The sequence below is a fragment of the Podarcis filfolensis genome (assembly GCF_964270895.1).
Source record: "Podarcis filfolensis genome assembly, chromosome: 3".
NCBI classification, from domain to species: domain Eukaryota; kingdom Metazoa; phylum Chordata; class Lepidosauria; order Squamata; family Lacertidae; genus Podarcis; species Podarcis filfolensis.
The window spans coordinates 84,630,481-84,651,088 of record NC_139606.1 but is presented as its reverse complement, the minus strand read 5'-3'; the positions used below and the strand labels follow the sequence as shown (position 1 = coordinate 84,651,088).

Below are 20,608 nucleotides of genomic sequence, written 5' to 3'. Positions count from 1 at the left end.
ACCAGACAGCGCCTGCGGGGTATCAAACTGCCGTTAAGCAATTAGAGAGTCTGCAAATGTAGAGTCGAAGTAACCGCTAGGCTAAGCTGGCCCGAGAAGCAAGGTCAGCTAAAACATACAAGAATCTATGAAGCAAGGGGTGTGGCTAACAGTGCAAACAACGTCTCCTCCCACTCAGCCAAACTCAACCATATCTACAAAGTGAAGCTCTTTGCAGCTGGGACTCGCAGCTCCATTGCAAATGGTTATGATTTTTAAAAAGCGACTGTATAACCTCTGCACCGCTGGTGTGCCTTACAGAGCAGGGATCTACGGGTCAGCTTCGCCAGACAGAAGGTGTTGGAGGAAACAGACGTGGCTAGGTGTTTGCCTGGCCGCTCCCCTCCCTAAATAGCTTCTCATATGCTCCAAGCGACCTTCTTTTCCCGAGCCAGCTCAGCCCAGCGGTTCCATCGACCAACGCATTGCTTTGATCCCCAAATCGCTTCCAGCGGTTTGAGACCCGCGGGCGCTGCCTGGCTTTTTTAACTTGAAGTTCACACAGACTTCGGTTGATGTCACTCAGTTTTCAGGGGGACCTGCCCAATATATTTTGGCACTTGAGATATATAGAATAAATATCTCTGACCGATCATGGACTTAGGGGACTCAGAGTCCCATGGGGAGTTGGGCAGCAAAAGCCAACCCCGATTTTTACATCACTTCATGGCCCTTAGTTTTCAACCAATCTTGCACTGCTGTTGGAGCATACGAGACAAACGTCCACCCCTCCTTTGGGCTGGACTGGACATAAGAAAAAAACTGTAAAGCCAGGACTTTACAGTTCCGATGGTTAGGAACTATTAGGGTGGTCAACCGATCCGTCACAATCCCACCATCCTCTGCAGGGAGGAAGGCATTCTTACAACGGCGGACTTCAGAGACAAATCCGCCCTAGCCATTGTAACCCTGAAGCCACGACTCCCGTAATTCCGCCCTCAGTTAAGATGGCGGCGGCGGTAGCAGGCAAGGGCTCGGTCAGGCGCCTTCTCCGGGTGCCCCCTGGCTGGTATTGCAGCTCCTGCCAGGGGACTCGTTCTGTTGCTTCGCCGTCCTCCGCGCGAGTGCGCCAGGCTTTCCTCCAGTTCTTCAAGGAGCGGCACGGGCACCAAGTGGTGCCGTCGGCTCCGGTGCGGCCGCGAGGGGATCCCGGGCTGTTGTTCGTGAACGCGGGCATGAACCAGGTACGTCCTCGAAAAGGGCGCGGCGGAGGAACCAGCCCTGCAGAGAACGGTTCCTACCGCTGCTTTGCCTGCCCGGTGCGATCCGGTTGGGATAGGACATGTTACTCCTTTTCCTTAAGGTCTAGTTGACTCCGCCGCTATCCCTCCCTCTTATCTGCCGGACGAAGCAAAGGCCCTGTAAACGGAGGAGCTCCGGCAGAGAAGGGAAAGTGTCAGGTTCAAGCTGAGGGGAAATAAAAACAAAATAAAGTAAAGTAACTTAGGGAATCCAATGCATTTCCACTGGGAAACTTCCTCATGGGACTCGCCTGGGAGTCCTTCTTTACAAGCTTTCTATGAAAAACTTTAATCGCCCTGATGAAGATTTTAAATCAAAGCAATGCCTCTAAGTCAAGTGGTAATAATATTTTGCTTAATGTATTTGAGTAGATGTTTTCCGGCAGCCAAATCCCACAGGTTATTAGTGGGGAAACAATATATTTCATTTGGACAAGAAAGCAAAATTAAAATGATTTCCATAGCGATAGCCTTGCACCTTCTGCAACAAAACCAGCAAAGAGTCTTATGGCACCTTAAGAGAGTAAGAAAAGTATGGTTGCATAAGCTTTGATAGACTGCAGTTTGCTACATCTGAGTTGCAGGGACACATAAACGGGATTGTAAACAATGAGGCTGGAAGGAAATACAGTGCAGATAAGAACAGACAGGGATTATTAGTGATGGGCATTCACAAAGAAACATAATTGATAACATGTCCTGGCATTGATATGGGGACGTGGGAGGCGCTGTGGTCAAAACCACAGAGCCTAGGGCTTGCCGATCATGCTGGCCACATGACCCGGAAGCTGTCTGCAGACAAATGCTGGCTCCCTTGGCCTATAGAGCGAGATGAGCACCGCAACCCCAGAGTCGTCCACGACTGGACCTAATGGTCAGGAGTACCTTTACCTTTTACCTGGCATTGATAAGATGGTTAACGCATAAAAGTCTATTGTTTCCATTCAGTCCACCAGCAATTTAAATGAAAATGAAAATCGCAGCAGGCCCCAGAGTGAGTTATAACAATTTTAAATTCAGAATTAAAAACATTAAAAAACAATTGCAGTCACAGGAATAGGGCGGATCATGAAAACATACCGTATTTTTCGCTCGATAACACGCACCTGACCATAACACGCACATAGTTTTTAGAGGAGGAAAACAAGAAAAAAAAAATCTGAATGAAACAGTGGATGTATCATTTTTGTGCTTCATGCTGCAGCCACAGACATGTGATTTGACGGTGAGTTTGGGGTAGCCCAATGCAAAGATCCTGAGGATCCATGTGGATCCATGCTTTGTAACCACGTTTTTGCACCATTGCAGCCCCAGGCAACAGTGGGTGCGTGATTTTTTTGGTGCAGGCTGTAGCCATGGACATGCTATGTGATCTGATGGTGAATTTGGGGTGACCCAATGCAAAGATCCTGAGGATCCATGTGGATCCATGCTTTGTAACCACGTTTTTGCACCATTGCAGCCCCAGGAAACAGTGGGTGCATGATTTTTTTGGTGCAGGCTGTAGCCATGGACATGCTATGTGATCTGATGGTGAATTTGGGGTGACCCAATGCAAAGATCCTGAGGATCCATGTGGATCCGTGCTTTGTAACCATGTTTTTGCACCATTGCAGCCCCAGGAAACAGTGGGTGCATGATTTTTTTTGGTGCAGGCTGTAGCCATGGACATGCTATGTGATCTGATGGTGAATTTGGGGTGACCCAATGCAAAGATCCTGAGGATCCATGTGGATCCATGCTTTGTAACCACGTTTTTGCACCATTGCAGCCCCAGGAAACAGTGGGTGCATGATTTTTTTGGTGCAGGCTGTAGCCATGGACATGCTATGTGATCTGATGGTGAATTTGGGGTGACCCAATGCAAAGATCCTGAGGATCCATGTGGATCCGTGCTTTGTAACCATGTTTTTGCAGCATTGCAGCCCTGTTTTTGCATCAGATCATTGCTATGTGATCTGATGGTGAATTTGGGGTGACTCAATGCAAAGATCCTGAGGATCCATGTGGATCCGTGATTGGAACCACGTTTTAAGTAGGGAGGGAAGGAAAAACATAGAAGCGACAAGGAGAGGGGTGTGCAGAGAAGCAGCTGGCTAAGAATGCAGGAGAGGGGTTTTACCGGAGGGAGGAAAGGAAGGCAAAAGTCCCCCCCCCCACAAGCCAACCAGCTCTCTCTCTCCCCCCCCCCAACCTGCATGTTGCCTTCGAGTCCCAGACGCACGGAGAGGAATCTGTTTTCCACTCTGCTTGCCTGGAGGGGAGGGGTTTTCTCTGCTCTTTGTTCCGTCTGAGCAAACACAGTAAGGAAACAGAAGCGGGTGGGCAGTAAGACCCTGAGGCAGAATGCAGGAAAGCAGCAGCTTCCTCTTTCCTCCCTTCTCCGGACGTTTTGATATTTGCCTGATTTTTGCCTTCACTCGCGCTTGTCAGCTCCAGGGACCACACATTCGCTCTATAACACGCACAGACATTTCCCCTTACTTTTTAGGAGAAAAAATCTGCGTGTAATAGAGGGAAAAATACGGTACATCTCAAGTGTGAAAGGGCCAAGGTAAAGAGGTGCATCTTTAGTATTTGCCTAAAGTTATAGTGAACGTTCCAGATGCACCCTTGTGGGGAGGGAATTCCAGAATTCAAGATGTATTGCAACACTTTCAAAAGATGCTCATTGCTTCAAAAAGGGAATTTCTAAAATCCTGGGGCAGCCACCAAGAATGCCTTTCTGGATGTACACATTTTGGTAGCTCCACATCATGACAGTATGGAAGAGGAAGCCCCTCGTGTTAACTGATAGCAAGATTTCTTTTGAGCCTGTGCTATATATTAAGAATTCAAGTGATGTAAGTCACAGTTAAACTGGCATGTATCTTCTTGTGCGGAACAGTATCCCAGGAGTCAAATCATTTGTTTTTATTAATAAAAACTACCATTTTCACTTGTTGGGAGAAAACATCCTCTTTCTGCCCATATCCTGTCTAGATCAAGAAAATATATTGGGTCATATCCAACTAAATCATACTCTTGAGTACACCCTTTAAAATCAAAGACTTAAGTTACTTCCTTTTGGAGAAACCCAGGGTGGGTGGGTAACAGTAACCAAATAAAATCAACATTAATCCATGTTGTTTTTGTGGGCGGGGAGGTGTTACTGTTTTTGTTACTGTGTTACATATTGTTGCATTTTTATGTGATCCCTTGGCTGAAGGGAGGTATAGAAATTTTAACAACAATAATAACCCAGTATACAATGAAACACAATCCACCAGTAAAATACAGTGCTGCTGCAGCAATCATTGAGTCATAACGACTCCACACCAGCTCTTGGCTATAGGCTTGGAGAAGGAGATACTTTTATGTTTTCACTTGAAAGAAAACAATTGGGGGAGGGCAACCAGATCTCTAGCAGGGGGGAGTTCCAGAACTGAGGTTCTGCCATCAAAAAGGTGCTGTAGGTTAAACCACAGAGCCTAGGGCAGAGGTGTCAAACTCAAATTCATCGGGGGCCGCATCAGCAGTTTGGTCACCCTCAAAGGGCCGGTTGTATCTGTAGGATGGCATGCGCTCAAGATAAAAACAAGTGGAGGTTTCCTGAATGCAGGTAAAGTGGAGGTTTCCTGTGTAGAACGGCAGGCGCCGCTAGAGGGCAGACGTTCTCTGGCTTGTAGGCTGCCGCGCATGCGCTGAAGAGGCGGCTTTCTTGTGTCAAAAAAAAAAAAAAAAAGCGAGAATAAAAGGTGAAGGCTGGCGGCCGCCGGCGGCGGCTACACGGGCCACATGACGAGGTCTGGCGGGCCGGATTCGGCCCGCGGGCCTTGTGTTTGACACCCGTGGCCTAGGGCTTGCCGATCAGAAGGTTGGCGGTTCGAATCCCCACGATGGGGTGAGCTTCCATTGCTCGGTCCCCGCTCCTGCCAACCTAGCAGTTCGAAAGCACGTCAAAGTTCAAGTAGATAAATAGGTACCGCTCCAGCGGGAAGGTAAACGGCGTTTCCTTGCGCTTCTCCGGTTCGCCAGAAGCGGCTTAGTCATGCTGGCCACATGACCCGGAAGCTGTACGCCGGCTCCCTCGGCCAATAAAGCGAGATGAGTGCCGTAACCCCAGAGTCGGCCACGACTGGACCTGATGGTCAGGGGTCCCTTTACCTTTACCTAGTGGTCTGAGCTTGATAGAGGCACCATGAGCAGGGACTCCCTTGCCATTTAATTGGGCTCAGTAGTTCACTAGCAGGCTATTACAGCTTTATAGCATGCCTTCCCCTGGATCCCAGCTTCGACATCTGTTGTATGTGAAAACTGCTTTGTGTTTCTCCTTTACTTTCCAGTTCAAGCCCATTTTCCTGGGCTCAGCAGATCCCCGGAGTGAGCTAGCAAGTTACCGGCGGGTGGTGAACAGCCAGAAATGTGTGCGTGCAGGTGGAAAGCACAATGATTTGGAGGATGTGGGCCGAGATGTTTATCATCACACGTTCTTTGAAATGCTGGGGAACTGGTCCTTTGGTGATTATTTCAAAGTAAGAGATGAGGCAATGCTTTATTTTAAAACACATTAGGTGTTTCTGTTTATATTTTTAATTTGCTGCAGTATGGTAGAGACAAACTTTTCCGGTAATGTTTTGTTTTTAAACCACAATGCCTTTAGAACTGATTTACGCATACAGAACTGCCCTGCGATCTTTTGATGAAGGGCGGTATATCATCAACAACAACAACAACAACAACAACAACAACAACTTTACTCGAATGCAATGCACACCTTTTTTTACCAAATTGTGTCGTGAAAATTAGGGTGCGCATTAGATTTGATGGCACCAGCAAATACTTCTTTGGTTTCAAGGTTTTGAAAATTGAGGTGCACATTAGATTCGCATAAATATGGTAATAATAATATGATATCTGGACTGAAATAAGTGGGGGAATGTATGTTTCCCTATGTAAAGGACAATCTGCTTGCATGGGGAATCATAACATTGTAGAGTTTGAAGGGACCCTCAGGATCATCTAGTCCAACCTAGCCTTGTCCCCAGCTTTCCACAGAGAGGGCATTTTGATGTGGGGGAACAGTCACATATGAAATAATCCCCCTCTCACACACAATGAAGTGGTCTAGATGCAGGTGAAATGGTGCCATATGCTATTGCTGCATGTTTGATATTTTAGACCTTGGAATGGTAACATGGGAGATGGTGAAGCAGGAGATTGTGACTAATTATAAAGCATCCGTTTCCAGCTCTGCATTGATTCAAGAGCAGAGCATGGTGCTTTTATTTCATTTTTAATTGGGAAGCTAACAAGCCCAGTGCGTCTGAGCTCATATGCTGCTTAATGAGCCTGGTTCTTTTTCTTTCATCATTATTAGCTAGTCTTGCTGGCAGCATAAGACCTGTTAATCACCGTCAGTCTATCCACTCTTGCATATTGGTACCACAAGATGAGAGCAATTCTTGCACTCTTCATTTCAAACCATTGTTCAGAATTTCCTCCATTCTATCCTATGGCTCCAGTACAAAAACAATCAAAAGCAAGGCCAGACCAACAGAGATAGAGGCTGTTCTGAGCTACAACAGTGGTGGGAATCCTGCAGCCCTTCAGATGTTGTTCAACTCTTAAGTTCCCAAGAGCTCCAGGCATCGTAACCAATGGTTGGGGAGGATGGGAGATGTAATCCAGAACATCTGGAGGGGGGCCACAAATTCCCCATGCTTGCACTACAAACATCGGAGCTGGAGGAAATCTCTTGTTGTAACTGGGGAACAAGCTTTTGTAGGTACTAATACACACACCCCATCATAGAATGCAAGGCTTCCTTGGTTTTTCTGAGCACAACTTACCAGCTGCTATTAAAATATCAGTTGTGAGAAACCTGATGGCATGTTGTCTAAACTAATCTTGTTTGTGTTTACAAACATGATTTAGCAAGTTTTTCTTTCTCATACTTTTAGCCTAAGTGCTTTGGACAATGTGAGAGAACACAGTAAAAACAAAGTTCCTGAGTCGTCCTCTGCCATTCATGAACTTGTTTGTCTGTTATCTGTCTACATGCAACTCCCCAATTATGTGCGGCCTTGCTCACGTGCGGCGCCGGGAACCAAGAAGTGCTGAAAATTCCTCTTGGGTTGTGAGGAGACCCTCCTTAGGGCCCGAAGAGGACAAACAAAGCCCCTCTGCATCTCTGGTTTCTTCGGCATCCTCTTTGGGCTCTGGGGAGGGTCTCCTCACAACCCAAGAGGACTCTCCAGGGTGCTCCCCACTTATGCGCATTTCACGTTTGCATGTGGGGACCTGGAACATAACCCCCATGCAAGTGGGGTGTCACCTGTATTTATATTTAATCCTTAAGCCTGAACTCATTGGAAAATCATACATGGAGTCAACAACAACCCTGTGAGGTAGCCTGCCCAAGGGGACTGAGTAAGCCCCTTTCCTTGGTTCAAATCTATCATTATGTATACTATGCAACACTGTCCTTGAAAATAAGATAAACTAAAAAAGAAGCCATCCCCCTTGCAATTAAGTAACTTCCTTATTATCCAAACATTGGCTTGTTATTTACCATCATTTGACAACTTTCCTTGTCTTCAGGAGGAAGCTTGTAGCATGGCATGGGAGCTCCTAACACAGGTCTATGAAATCCCCAAGGACCGTCTGTATGTCACCTATTTCGGAGGAGATGCCTCACTTAGTCTAAGTGCAGATGAACAGAGCAGGGAAATTTGGCTCAGCCTGGGGTAAGTAAATGAAAAAGATGCCAAAAGAGATAATACAGTGGTACTTTGGTTCTTGAACTCAATCCATTCTAGAAGTCTGTTCGAATTCCAAAATGTTCGCAAACCAAGGCATGGCTTCTGATTGGCTGATTGGCTCCGGAAACAATGCCAACAGCCGAAACGGATGCTCGACTTCCAAAAAACGTTCACAAACCAGAACACTTACTTCCGGGTTTGTGGTGTTTGGGAGCTGATTTGTTCGGGAGCCAAGCTGTTCGGGAGCCAAGGTACCACTGTACTAGAAGTCTGATCTGGATGCTGTCCAAAGCTGTTTGTAGCCATGCCTTGTACCACATGATATGCATGCAGGCATCCAATTCAGCATCCAAAATAACACATTAAAAAAAGTTTCTAGTTTTTACAGGATAAGTTATTAAAAATGTGCAGGAAATGTCTCCAAAAAGCTTGGTAACTAACAAGGACTTTAGTTATGGTCTCTGCTAAGCACAGTCTTTATCTTTTCTGTGCATGGATCCTTGTTGGCACCTTGTCACCCTCTCTGCCAAAAATTCCATCTATCCAGATTGCGTCTATTCTGAGTACAGAACTTGAATTTCTTGTCACAGTTAGACCTGCCCTGATGGAGAGTTTGTATGTTTTGATCTTAAAATAAAATAAGCACTGCACAATTATTATTATTTTTAAAAAAAAACATTGACCAAAGGCTTGCAGTCAAAGTGGTAACATGGGGGTGGGATAGAGTGTACAGAAAATATGTTAGAATGTGCAAAGATTGGATGCATCCCAGCATTCATTAGATATGACCAGGCCCAAGTATTTGCCAAGTTTTTCTGTACTTCTTGTTTTTTACTTATTAGTTTTTACTGAGAAGAGGCTACCATCGTAGAGGAGCAGTATGATAACTCATAGTTAATGGTAGTGCTGCAGTTGCTCAGGCATTATAGAGAATTATCCTCTTCTGTCTTGTGCCCTGTTTATTGTGAGGTTCAAAGGCTGAAGTTTTGGGTAAGAAAAATGAGTGTGGTTTTATTGCCCTAGGTTCATAAGCCGTTCTCTTCTTGCTTTCCAGTGTGCCTCCCAGCCACGTGCTTCCTTTTCAGTTGAAAGATAACTTCTGGGAAATGGGCGATACTGGTCCCTGTGGACCCTGCACAGAAATCCATTATGACCATGTGGGCAGGGGTAGGAATGCTGCAGCACTGGTGAACCAGGGCAACCCTGAAGTGGTGGAGATCTGGAATCTGGTTTTCATGCAGTATAGCAGGTATGAAATGGTGGAGCAGCTTGTGTACCGAGCTTTGTGCCAGAGCCTCACTTCTTGGTGGGAGGCTTCTATACCATTGGAACAATCACAAGAGTCTGCAGTAGCCTTCTCCCAGCCTGATGTTTTGGACCGCAACTCCTGCCATTCCTCACCATTGAACTTGCTGATCAGGGCTGATGGGACTTGTATTCCAAAACAGCTGGAGAGCAAAGCTGCTCTACAGTAGGGTTGGGGAACTGGATCTGGCTGGCCGACTGGATCCAGAAGTAGCCATATTCTTCCTTTGCAGCCATGGCCACCCCCATCGTTCAGCCCGGACACTGAGATCCAGCGCCGAGGGCCTTCTGGCGGTTCCCTCATTGCGAGAAATAAGGTTACAGGGAACCAGACAGAGGGCCTTCTTGGTAGTGGCGCCTACCCTGTGGAACACCCTCCCTTCAGATGTGAAGGAAATAAGTAGCTATTTTATCTTTAAAAGACATCTGAAGGCAGCCCTATTCAGGGAAGTTTTTAACATTTAACGCTGTATTGTTTTTAATACTTGATTGGGAGCCGCCCAGAGTGGCTGGGGAAACTCAGCCAGATGGGCGGGGTATAAATAATAAATTATTATTATTATTATGGCTTATGAAGGGAGGAAGCTGCCTTACACTGAGTCAGACCCACTGGTCCATTTAGCTCAGTATTGTCTACACTGACTGTCAGTGGCGCTCCAGAACTTCAGACAGGGGTCTTTCTTTCTCAGCTGTACTTGGAGATGCCAGGGATTGAACCTGGGACATTCTGCATGCAAAGCAGTTCTAAATAAAATACAGTGGACCCGCCACTTCCACATGGTTTGGGGTCCGCACACAAAGGCAAAATCATCTAAAGCCAGGAAACCCCTAGGACCAACCTCCCGCCCCTCATGGGACCATCCCTACCAGTCCAGAGCAGGCCATGCCCTCTGCCTCTGGGTGTCCTGGGCTCTGGGAGGTCATGTGAGGGTCCTGGGAATGTCCCAAAGCCCACATATATCCTTCCCTGAGGCTGTTAAGCAAGTTGGAAGACTTGAAAAGCTCTCCCCATGACAGGTGTCCCCCACTCTCTATTTATTTTTGGCCGTGCGCCTACAGTCATGATTGTGCAAGTAAATAACATGTTAAGTGGCAGACCCGTCACGTTCAAGCTGTGGCTCCAAAGGTTTTCCCTTTGCAGCCTTAAACTGTGGTTGCAAAGGAACATTGCAAAGCTGTGGTTGCAAAGGAACATTGGGAGTGCATTCAAAGTTATTCTTTCTTCTGAATGTAGCACCTTGCACCCTGCTGATTTCAGAAGAGTTCTGGAACATTCAAGAGCAGGGCGGAGGTTCCTTGCCAATGCTCTAGAGTAATTTGACCTGCCTTTCCAGCACCCTACATAATGTAGTCCATATAAGAACTTTTGTAACGCCTCACTTTCATAGTCTGTTTGATCCTCTTTCTATCCTCTGCTGCAGCCTTCTGATAATGCTTCTACTACCCTTCTCATTCATTTCCCTAGTACTGTATTTCCAAATTATGATATCTCCTTTACTGTCTGGGGTTTTTCCCATCCACAGCTTTAGGTGAATAATCAAGCCCTTTGCTTCTATCTTATATCTGTCTTTTCCCCCCAACTTAACCCTCTTTGGTTACTGACTGGTCTATTGCCAGAGAGGCTGATGGAAGTCTACAGCAGCTGCCTGAGCATCATGTGGACACAGGAATGGGTCTGGAAAGGTTGATGACCATTCTCCAGAACAAGCGCTCCAATTACGACACCGACCTCTTCACTCCTATCCTGGATGCCATCCACAAGGTGATGATCAGTTGCCAGGGGAATCCAAACTGAAACTTCAGAGGGTTTATATGTAAAAGCTACATACCTAGCAACATTAGCTGCTTCTGGGTGAGCAGAGAGATGGCAGTTTCTGGTCTCTTGGGGTTTTTCATTTTGTTGGGAGGGGGGGACACTCCTAGCTGCACAGCTCTTTAGAACTAGGAGAGATAGTTTGAGCAGCTGTGATACACCAGAGCAGTCATTCCTAAGGTGAAAAGAACAACAGTTGCAGCTGCTTCTTGGTCAAAACCCTAAAAGGGCTCAGGGAGATGGCAACACCAGTTTGCCAGCCCTTTCAATGTGACATTTCTTTCCTGGGTGGAAAAGTGCAGCTCTCGAGAGCTGAAAAAGTGTTGCAATAACACCTGGCCCTCCTTCTGTGTCTGGAAATGAGTTCCCTGGCAGTCTCCTAACTAAATCGACAAAGAAAGTGCTGCCGGATCAGGCCCAAGGGCCCATCTTGTGCAGCATCCTGTTCTCACAATGGCCAGCCAGATGCCGGTGGGAAGCCTGAGTGAAACAGGAATGCTGCCCATTTGCAGTGACTGGTATTCAGAGACATCCTGCTTCTGACAGCAGAGCTACAACTATCTCTTTATGCTTTACAGTGGTACCTCGAGTTACAAACGCTTCAGGTTACAAACTCCGCTAACCTGGAAGAGTTACCTCAAGTTGAGAACTTTGCCCCAGGATGAGAACAGAAATCGTGTGCTGGCAGCGCAGTTGCAGCAAGAAGCCCCATTAGCGAAAGCATGCCTCTAGTTAACAACAGTTTCAGGTTAAGAACGGACCTCCGGAACGAATTAAGTTCGTAACTAGAGGTACCACTGTATAGCACATTCTTACACATGCCTTTGTGGAAATAATTCCCACTGGGCTCAATGGGGCTTACTCCTGGGTAAGTGAGAATAGGACTGCAACTGTAAAGGGCCAAGAGACACAGCCATGACAGTTCCTGCCCAGCACCCTGAGTTATTTTCAGAGAGACAAATGGAACTGTGTGCAAAGAGGAAGCAAGGATGAGAATTGGGCGGGCGGGTTTTACAACTATATTTCCAAGACTGATAGAAAGGCTTATGCCTTAGTTTGGCATGGTAGCTTCTATCTTGTACTTTTAAAGAACTTCCAGAGGACTTTAAACAAATGTTACAGAAGAACAGTGATCATTTGAAGGCGACATCTGCAGTATTCAGTGCTATGAAGCTTTCCGTGCAGCCCCCCTATTCAGGCTTCCTAAAATATATATTTGTCTTGCAGGGCTGTGGTGGGCCCAGATATCGAGGCTTGGTTGGAGAAGCTGACCCTGGGAGTGTGGACATGGCCTACAGAGTGGTGGCAGATCACGTGCGCACCTTGTCCGTCTGCATTGCCGATGGTGTTTACCCAGGCATGTCTGGTGCCGAGTAAGGAAGAAGCACAATCACAAGGGTTGGTTGGGGCAGAGGAATGGCTCTGAACTGAAGGGGAGCTTAAGGAGACTTGAGCAAGATGGGGGCTTTTGGAGGAGGAGGAGATTCTGGAGTGAAAAAGCAGAGTCTAAAATGGACATGGAGCAGGGGAGAGGAACCTCTGGCCCTCCAGATGTTGTTGGACTGCATCATCCCTGACTGTAGGCATGCTGCCTGCAGCTGATGAGAACTGGAGTCCCAACAACATCTGGAGGGCTACATGTTCCCCATTCCTGGCACAGAGAGACTACACTCTTGACTGCTGTCAGGAAACCAGGTGTGGAAGAGGCAGAAGAATCGATTGTCGATGTGACAGGTGTGAGATGCATGCAGGAGGATAATCGGTGATGAGTCAAGGGGAATCTGAAGGATAAATATTAACGGGATCTTATTGGTGGGGTGTTTGAACGTTGGGAGCAGGGCAAGGCTTTGGGGCGGGAGACCAACATGCCATTCAGCAAAATTAGAAGGTGTCCCCAAAGGTAGCCTGGCTGGCTTACTACCTTTTGTGATAAGTGAGAGAGTACTCATTTGCCATGTAAAGAGGAATGGCGTGGGGGCATATGACCATTAAAGTCTGGTGTCTAAAACTGGCTAACTGCACTACCTGGTTGGGAGGCTGGTTAGAAAAAGAACAGCATTCTGACCAAGAACACTTAGCTGTTCTTGAAATTTCTTTTCCCTGCAGGCTTGTCCTTCGCCAGATCTTGCGCAGGGCTGTGCGGTTTTGCTCTGAAGTTCTCCATGCGCCACCTGGGTTCCTGGCCAGCTTGGTTCCTGTTGTGGTGGAAATTCTGGTAACCGAGGATTTTCCTGGGGAGAGGCACTTGTTTCTAGCCAGGTTCCCATCCAAATGTTATAGCAGTTTTCCTGGTTCATGTGTAGACCAAGAGTACACACCTAGTAACAGGACGAGCAACCTAGTTTCGTGAAATGATAGGCCCAATACTTATGAGATCCTTTATTTATTTCACATTGTGGATGGGTGGGGGGAGTGGTAACTGTTTGCTTTAGGTCCTGATAAATGCTGATGACTGAGCTACAAAGAGTCTGTTCCTTAATGTTTCAATAACTGCAGCTGTAGGTAGAGTTGCTGGAGTTGTGACAAAACAGAGAGGGTTGTATGTGAGGACAAAAGCTTCCTGAGATGCTATCCCAGGGAGACCTCTGTTTTGCCAAATGCAAGGTGGTTCTTTTAAAAGAGATTCAGAAGCAGTACAAAACACAAATGAGTGAAAAGAAGAAGATTTTATTTCTAAACAGCAAGCAATATATACATAGCAAGCATGCACTTCTATCTGCCACTTGAAAGCCCTCAAGAAGCAGCAAAGAAGAAGCAGCCTCAGTCCATGCACGAGCTTCTGAAAAACCCTGCCCAAACCATCCGATTTTATAGATAGCCACCTCCTCCCAATGCCTCGCTTTCCCACAACAATTTTCAACATCAAAGGTTTCCAGCACTATCCTCCCAGGCTGATTAAGGCAGCTGTGTGTGGGGATTCACCTCCTCCCAACTGATTAGGACACCAAAGACTGTTCTCACACCATCAAAAACTTAACAAGGGTAAGGGAGGGGGAAGGAACAGAGGCAGGAAGGGTAACCATGTCAGATCCCTAACTCCTCATTTTGTCTTCTGGATGGATTTCCCATACAACCTTCCATACTAGGGAAAACATAAACTGGTGCAGCAGTCCCCCATAGGTGCATCATGGAGCATCTGCTCTTTATAGTCTCACTGCAAAATCCACAAAGCACTTCATGCCAGAAAAGTGTGCCTGAGAGGTGCTTTGGTCAGGGGATTTAGAATGAGGAAACTTGGGCTGTGCTTGCAGGGTTCCGCTTCTTTGACTGAATTACAGCCACACTCTCATTAAGAAGGGGGAAGAAAGGACTTGAAAGGTGTGGGAGTTTAAAGGCCGTGGGTGGTCGCTGTGCAAACCAAAGCTTAAATTGTCAAGTTCAGACATCCTGTTTATACAGGATAGTTCCTGCCACTGATGTAAGGAGCAAAGCTGTGTGCTTGGTAGTGCATGGGGAGGAGGGCTGGGGCTGGAAGCTCTGCTTCTGAGAGTCCGTCATTCTTCCTTTGCAGGGAGATGCCTATCCGGAGCTAAGGAAGGATACAGACACGGTGAGCAACTGGAACCAGTGGGTCAAAACTTGTGTCTAATTGGTAATTACTGCCGGTTGCACAAAGTATAGGAACTATCCTCACTGGATGATGGTGTACAGGAACATCTTGTCTAAGTTTTCTCACGAATTCTCTCCAGTTGAATTTGCTGCACAGGAACCTCCACTATTAAAGAAGGGATTTCCCTCCCCTTCTCATTGGGAGGAAGCTAAAGGAGAGCAGCTGGGAGCAGGAATAAATGTAACACACGGAGTAGGTGCAGGTTGATAATTCCCACGTGTAATTAATCTGAAAGCAGGCTCTGTAGTTTTCTTCTTACCACAGCTGACCACGCTTACTAAAGCTGACCAGGTGCACCTAAAAGCCCAAACTTTCTTAATATTCTGTACAATTCAGCTATTTCTTCCAGAGCAGAGGCTTTTTCTGCTACAGTCCAATCTAGTGTTGCAAATTCTAGTGTACGTAGAAATAAGTGAAATGAAGTATTTTACAAGCACAGTTAGCAGAGCTACAGTTCAAACCTATTTCCAAGCAACCAGTTTTGCTAAGGAAAAACACACAAAAAAACAAGCAAAACCTACAGCAGGGTTGCAGAACCTGTGGCCCTCCTGATGATGTTGGACTACAGTCCTCATAATCCCTGATGATTGATCATGCTAGCAGGGGCTGATGGGAACTGGAGTCCAACAACATCTTGTGCACTGGTCCCCCAACCCTAACCTACATCCTTTCCCCTTCTGTTTGAACCCAGGCATACACACACAATGCACTTACTTGCTGTTTTCCCCTATCTGCACAGGCTTCGTTCCTTCCACATGTACATAATATTCAGTAAATTGGATTTCTGGCCTGTTCCAAAAGCTGAGCCCACTAAATGAGGCAGAATGGGTAGAGAACACACCTTATTACCTACTTTGACCCCCCACCCCATCGGCTCATCACAGGGCTTCATAAAGAGCAGTGGTTTAAGCAAATGAGACACGACTGCACTACAGTCATGAATGACACTTTTGCTCCACATATTCAGAGTGATAGGAGAAGCCCTCAGTGTCTCATGTCCACTCTCATTAATAGCTTATCACCTGATGCATTTGGGTCCCCACCACTGCCTTTTAACACTTCCGTATCTCTTGGAATTCTTTGGAATAATTGGTTTAACTGCCTCTCTGATCTCCCAACAGATTATGAATATCATCAGTGAGCACGAGGATGCCTTTCTCTCTTCCCTTCTGCGGGGGCGCCGCATTATAAACAGAACCCTCCAACAGATGGATCATTCCAAAGTCTTCCCAGGCAAGTATTTTTTTCTTCTTCCTCTTGATGGCTGAAGGAGAAGAGAAAATGCAGTCACAAGGGAGGCATCACTTGCCATCTATTCCCATTTTTAAGCTGCCTGGCTTTTGAGTTGCCCTGCCTTTTTGGTCCTTGCAATTAAACACACACCGTCTGTAACCGAAGGCACAGCTTACTTGTTCAGCAATAGAACTTTGCCACTGATTTCTGTTGAACTTTAGGTCCCAGACTTGTTCCTTTCTGTCTCCCACTTAAGTATTAAGCATTATGTGTCACTGATACATCCCCTCCACCCCGGAGTGGTTTTATTAAGCCACTAGCTTAGGTGGTTTTATGGCACACACCCTTGAAAAGGATAGGTCCGTTCATGGATGTTGGCCATGTTGGCTAAGTGAGATAGGCAGTATCCATCTAAATAACATGTGCTGGGGACAAACAATGGGGGATGCTCTTCAAGCCCTGCTTGCTAATGTCCAGAAGCATCTATCATGCCACTGCTGGAAATGGAACACTGGGCTGGATCATTCATTCATTTCATTTCATTTCTGAATCACATCCTGTGCAACACCTGGAACTAACTTAGCAACAAGACAACAAAACAATAAAACAGTTTCTATACAGGTAGAACCTAGGATAAGAATGTCCACTTAAAAGGCTTGTTGAAAAAAGGAAGGTTGTGAATAGGTGCTGAAAAAAACAAGAGCGAGGCCTGCCTGAGATGTAACAGGAGGGAGCGCCAAAGATTAGGTGCTGCCACATGAAAGGCCTGCATCCTACATGGTCAGAACAGACCTCCTGATGAGATGGTACATGCAGCGCAGTGCTCAGTTGGGAATACAAAGAGCAAGATGATATTTTCAGACAGAGTTTTGTTTCATGTGACAAGACTTTTCTTTTTTACATTCTGAAGGCAGGCAGACAAGCAGCCAATAGCTCTCTGACTGACCGCAGTTTCTTCACTACCAGTGCACTTTCTCTCCCAAACGCACTGCATTTGAAGAGATAATTGCTTGTTTCTCCTAATGAATGTATATGCTGGAAGCCACCTTGAGCGTGTTCAATCCTTAAAGGTGGCCTGCAAATATTTTAAATAAACTAACGCTCCTCCGTTGATCTTACTTCTGCCTGCAGTGGAGGTTGCTTGGTCTCTCCATAGCAATTTGGGTTTCCCGCTGGATCTCGTTGGTTTGATGCTGAAGGAGAAGGGAGTCCAGCTGGACGTTGCTGCTTTGGACCATCTGGCTCGGGAAGATGCTGAGGTAAGGCGCAGATTTCTCTTCTTTTGTGCGTCACATTAAACTACCTCAGACGTCATTCCCTCTGACTACTGTCCTTCAAGGCATTCATTTTCAGTGGTAGTTCCCTGGTGGCGGAATGCCCTCCCTAGTGAGGTGCACCTGTCTTGGTCCTGATTAATTTTCAGGAGGAATTGTTTTCACAGGCCTTTAGTGACTGAAGAATACTGTTCCTGGCAACCTCAAGACCATTGTATGGGAAAAAATGAATTTAAAATAACTGCTTTTAGACGTTTTTAATTGCAGTTGTTGTGTCTTAGAATGTTTTTGTGGTTAAATTGTGTATCTTTTTGCCACCTTGGCCTTCTTGGGGAGGAAGGGCAGGATATACATTAATAGATAATAAATAATAATAATACTTTTCAGGAATTATAAGGCAGGGCTGGCAAACCTGTGACCACCCAGATGTTGTTGGACTCCCGTCAATCCCAGGCAGCATGACTGGGGGTCAAGGAGCCTGGGTGTTGTAGAGGCTGCTGTATAAGGCCCTCTAAAGACGCCCCTCAGTGTGTTGTAATAGTCCAAAATCTGTGAATAAGATTAATTGTAAAATACCTTCAGAAATCTAAATTCTGTCAAAGATCAAACCAAAGTCAGTGTTCACAGGAATTTTGATCAACAGTACAAAATATCCAGCCTTCTTTCTTATCTGGGCTGCGCTTTGAAATGGCTGTTGCATTTGGATTTTTATTTCCTCTCATAGGGCTGCACAGCAGCAAGGGAAGCTGAAGTGGGGTTTATGTGGAAACTTGATTTTTAGGGCCATTGACTCTCAGAAGTCCAAATAGGGGACCTAATGCCAGATGGTTTGTGAGATCCCCCAAGACTTCAGAGTTCTGCTCATCAGCTGTTGCTGTTGTTTTAAATCAGGCATAGGCAAACTCCAGCCCTCCATGTTTGGGACTACAATTCCCATCATTCCTGTTAGCTAGGGATGATGGGAATTGTAGTGCCAGACATCTGGAGGGCCGGAGTTTCCCTATGCCTGTTTTAAATGGTGCACTTGAGCTGTCTCCCAATTGTACCCTTTCTTTCCCCACAGCGCAAATCTCAGCCGCAACAGGAGCAGAGAGCTGGGATGCACCTGGACCTGCATTCATTGGCCAAGTTGAGGCAGGATGGGGTGCCTGCTACTGACGACTCTCCAAAGTTTGCCTATGAACTTGGGCAGGATGGCAGATATGGTAAGGTCTAACTGTGCTTGAACAAGGTGTATGAAAAAGCACTCTGGAGAAATGGGGGTTTCAGATTTGTATCCAAGAAACTTCTCACCTTATATATGTCTGGCATATTTGTTAATTTGTCGTGTGGAGAACATACTGTGTCTGCTTTATAAACTAAAGTCGACCTCTTCCTATGGCCAAACAGAAACTGCTTAGGCTCCTGCAGCTCACCAAAGTAATACCCATAATCTGCTGTAAAGTTAGCAGGCTGCTGGTTCATGTGTATCATACATATATGTGTTCTGTGCCATTTCCTGTCTGTTAGGGAAGCAGTTTACATGCTAGTAAGAAAATATGCAAAAATTACATTATCAAGGTAAGGATGGTGAAGATGCTGAAGTCTGTTCTTCCTGAGTATCAAAAAGTATGAACACAACATACTAAATCTATGACGGTTGGGTAAATGTTAGCCATTGTTTAAAGTGTTATAGTCCTCCAGTATCCCTTATTAGAAAGCAGAGCAAAGTGGCAACCAGTCTCTGAAAAAGCCGGTTTTCACATATTTTCCAGCAGGGAGATTTGTGGGCACTTTATTGAGTACATTTGCATCCCGCTGCCAAGGTTTCCCAGTGAGCTTCATGGCTGAATGGGGATTTGAACACCGGTGTCCCAGTTCGTGGTTCAACACTTTTGTCCAGGGGTAGCCAGCATAGTACCCTCCAGATGTTGTTGGACCCCAACTCCCATCAGCCCCAGACAGCAAGGCCTGTGAAAAGGAATGTTGGGAGTTGTAGTCTAACATCTGGAGAGCACCACATTGGTTGGCCACTCCTAGCTCACTTTAGGGGGAAAGTGCATAGTGTAATGTGGCGATAGGTGTGTATTAGGTTTAGTATATGCATGGAGTAGCAAACAGTGGCCATGACCATTAGGGTTAAAATATACACTCACGCTGCCATCCTGCTGCTTGGTTTGTGTCCATAGCAGCAAAAGCGGCACGTCAGGGAGTGCTATTAGATAATAGGTTGCTGTATCTGAGTGTTAAACTCCTGCCAAACTGAGCTAGATACAAATCTGTCGGACAATATAAAGCAGAGTGTTTCCATTGACGGACAGCAATTTAAGCAGGTTTCTTTCTGGCAGGGGGAAAAAACGGCTTTGGTTGATGCTAGCTGGGTGTTTGCCATTACTGCAGCAGACCTCAAGGTGTCACTGTTTCATACATAACGCAAAGTGGGTTTAGAAATCACTGTCACAGAAGAGTAAAGCCTGAATGGGTTTGCATAATCCATTTACGTTTGTCTCATCGCTGTTGCCTCTCATTGTTAAATAATTGCTTGGCTTAAGACAGAATGATCCTTAACAACTGATCTGTGGCAGTGGTTTCAAAACTCAGCTGAGGGCTGTTTGTGGAGAAAGACACTGAGAGTATTGCCTGTCAGGTTGACCACAGCTGCCGTTCTCAGTGCAGTTGTACAGTCCAATATATTTATTTAGGGGCTTTCTTGTTACAGATGATTGTAATAACGTTTTTGACTGTCCTATATAAGGGAAGTACCCGTTTTGAGGTTGCCAGGACTCTGTCCTCCCGCAATAGGAGACGGGTGAGGTTCTGGTTCTGGTGGGCACATTGAGTTTCAAAGTTGCTCAAATCTCATAGTGTGTCTCCCAAGCAGAACATGATGTAAATGAGCCTAAAGCTTTGGGGTGGAGGGCAAGGAAATAAGGTATAGTCTCTGCCATCATGCTGCACTTTGAAGGTGTCCCAGGTACAAAAGGACTGAGTAACAGGAGGTGTGAAAGGCCTTTGCCTCAGACCCTCGAGGGCCACTGCCAGTCATAGGAAGTCCTGAGGCAGATGAGCAAATATAACAAGTCGTACTAAGGCTGTGTTCTGAATTCCTGTGTAGCACAACATGGATGAGCTTCAATCACCCTGAATTCGGATTGGTGGAATAGCAGTTTGGGTTTCCAAGGAATATCTCCTGGGGGCTCTGTGTTCTTTTATCCTCCTACAGTGAAGTACCTGACTCTAAAATAACTGGGAGCTTTCCTGCATTTTCTGCAGTTGAATATATAAATACCTTAAGGGCAGTGCATTGGCTGGCTGTTTTGGGTTCCAGATGGCCCAAACGCATTGGCTACCTAGGAGAAGGATGGGGTGTG

The 20,608-nt window shown here is 46.1% G+C and overlaps 1 protein-coding gene across 2 annotated transcripts in view; it reads left to right on the top strand.

The window, feature by feature from the left end:
- Window positions 1-963: 963 nt before the first annotated feature.
- The window catches only part of AARS2 (alanyl-tRNA synthetase 2, mitochondrial), a 33,749-nt gene continuing 14,104 nt past the window's right edge, over window positions 964-20,608 (top strand). The window contains exons 1-11 of one of the 2 annotated variants that reach the window (XM_083604481.1): window positions 964-1,223; window positions 5,606-5,794; window positions 7,863-8,008; window positions 9,078-9,272; window positions 10,946-11,090; window positions 12,369-12,514; window positions 13,248-13,356; window positions 14,653-14,691; window positions 15,873-15,984; window positions 17,116-17,243; window positions 18,322-18,463. In XM_083604481.1, the coding sequence (XP_083460607.1) occupies window positions 987-1,223; window positions 5,606-5,794; window positions 7,863-8,008; window positions 9,078-9,272; window positions 10,946-11,090; window positions 12,369-12,514; window positions 13,248-13,356; window positions 14,653-14,691; window positions 15,873-15,984; window positions 17,116-17,243; window positions 18,322-18,463 (1,588 nt within the window). In that variant the 5' untranslated portion in view covers window positions 964-986. Of the gene's footprint in view, window positions 1,224-5,605; window positions 5,795-7,862; window positions 8,009-9,077; window positions 9,273-10,945; window positions 11,091-12,368; window positions 12,515-13,247; window positions 13,357-14,652; window positions 14,692-15,872; window positions 15,985-17,115; window positions 17,244-18,321; window positions 18,464-20,608 lie in introns of those variants that run through there. The other variant, XM_083604482.1, reaches the window with a different exon arrangement.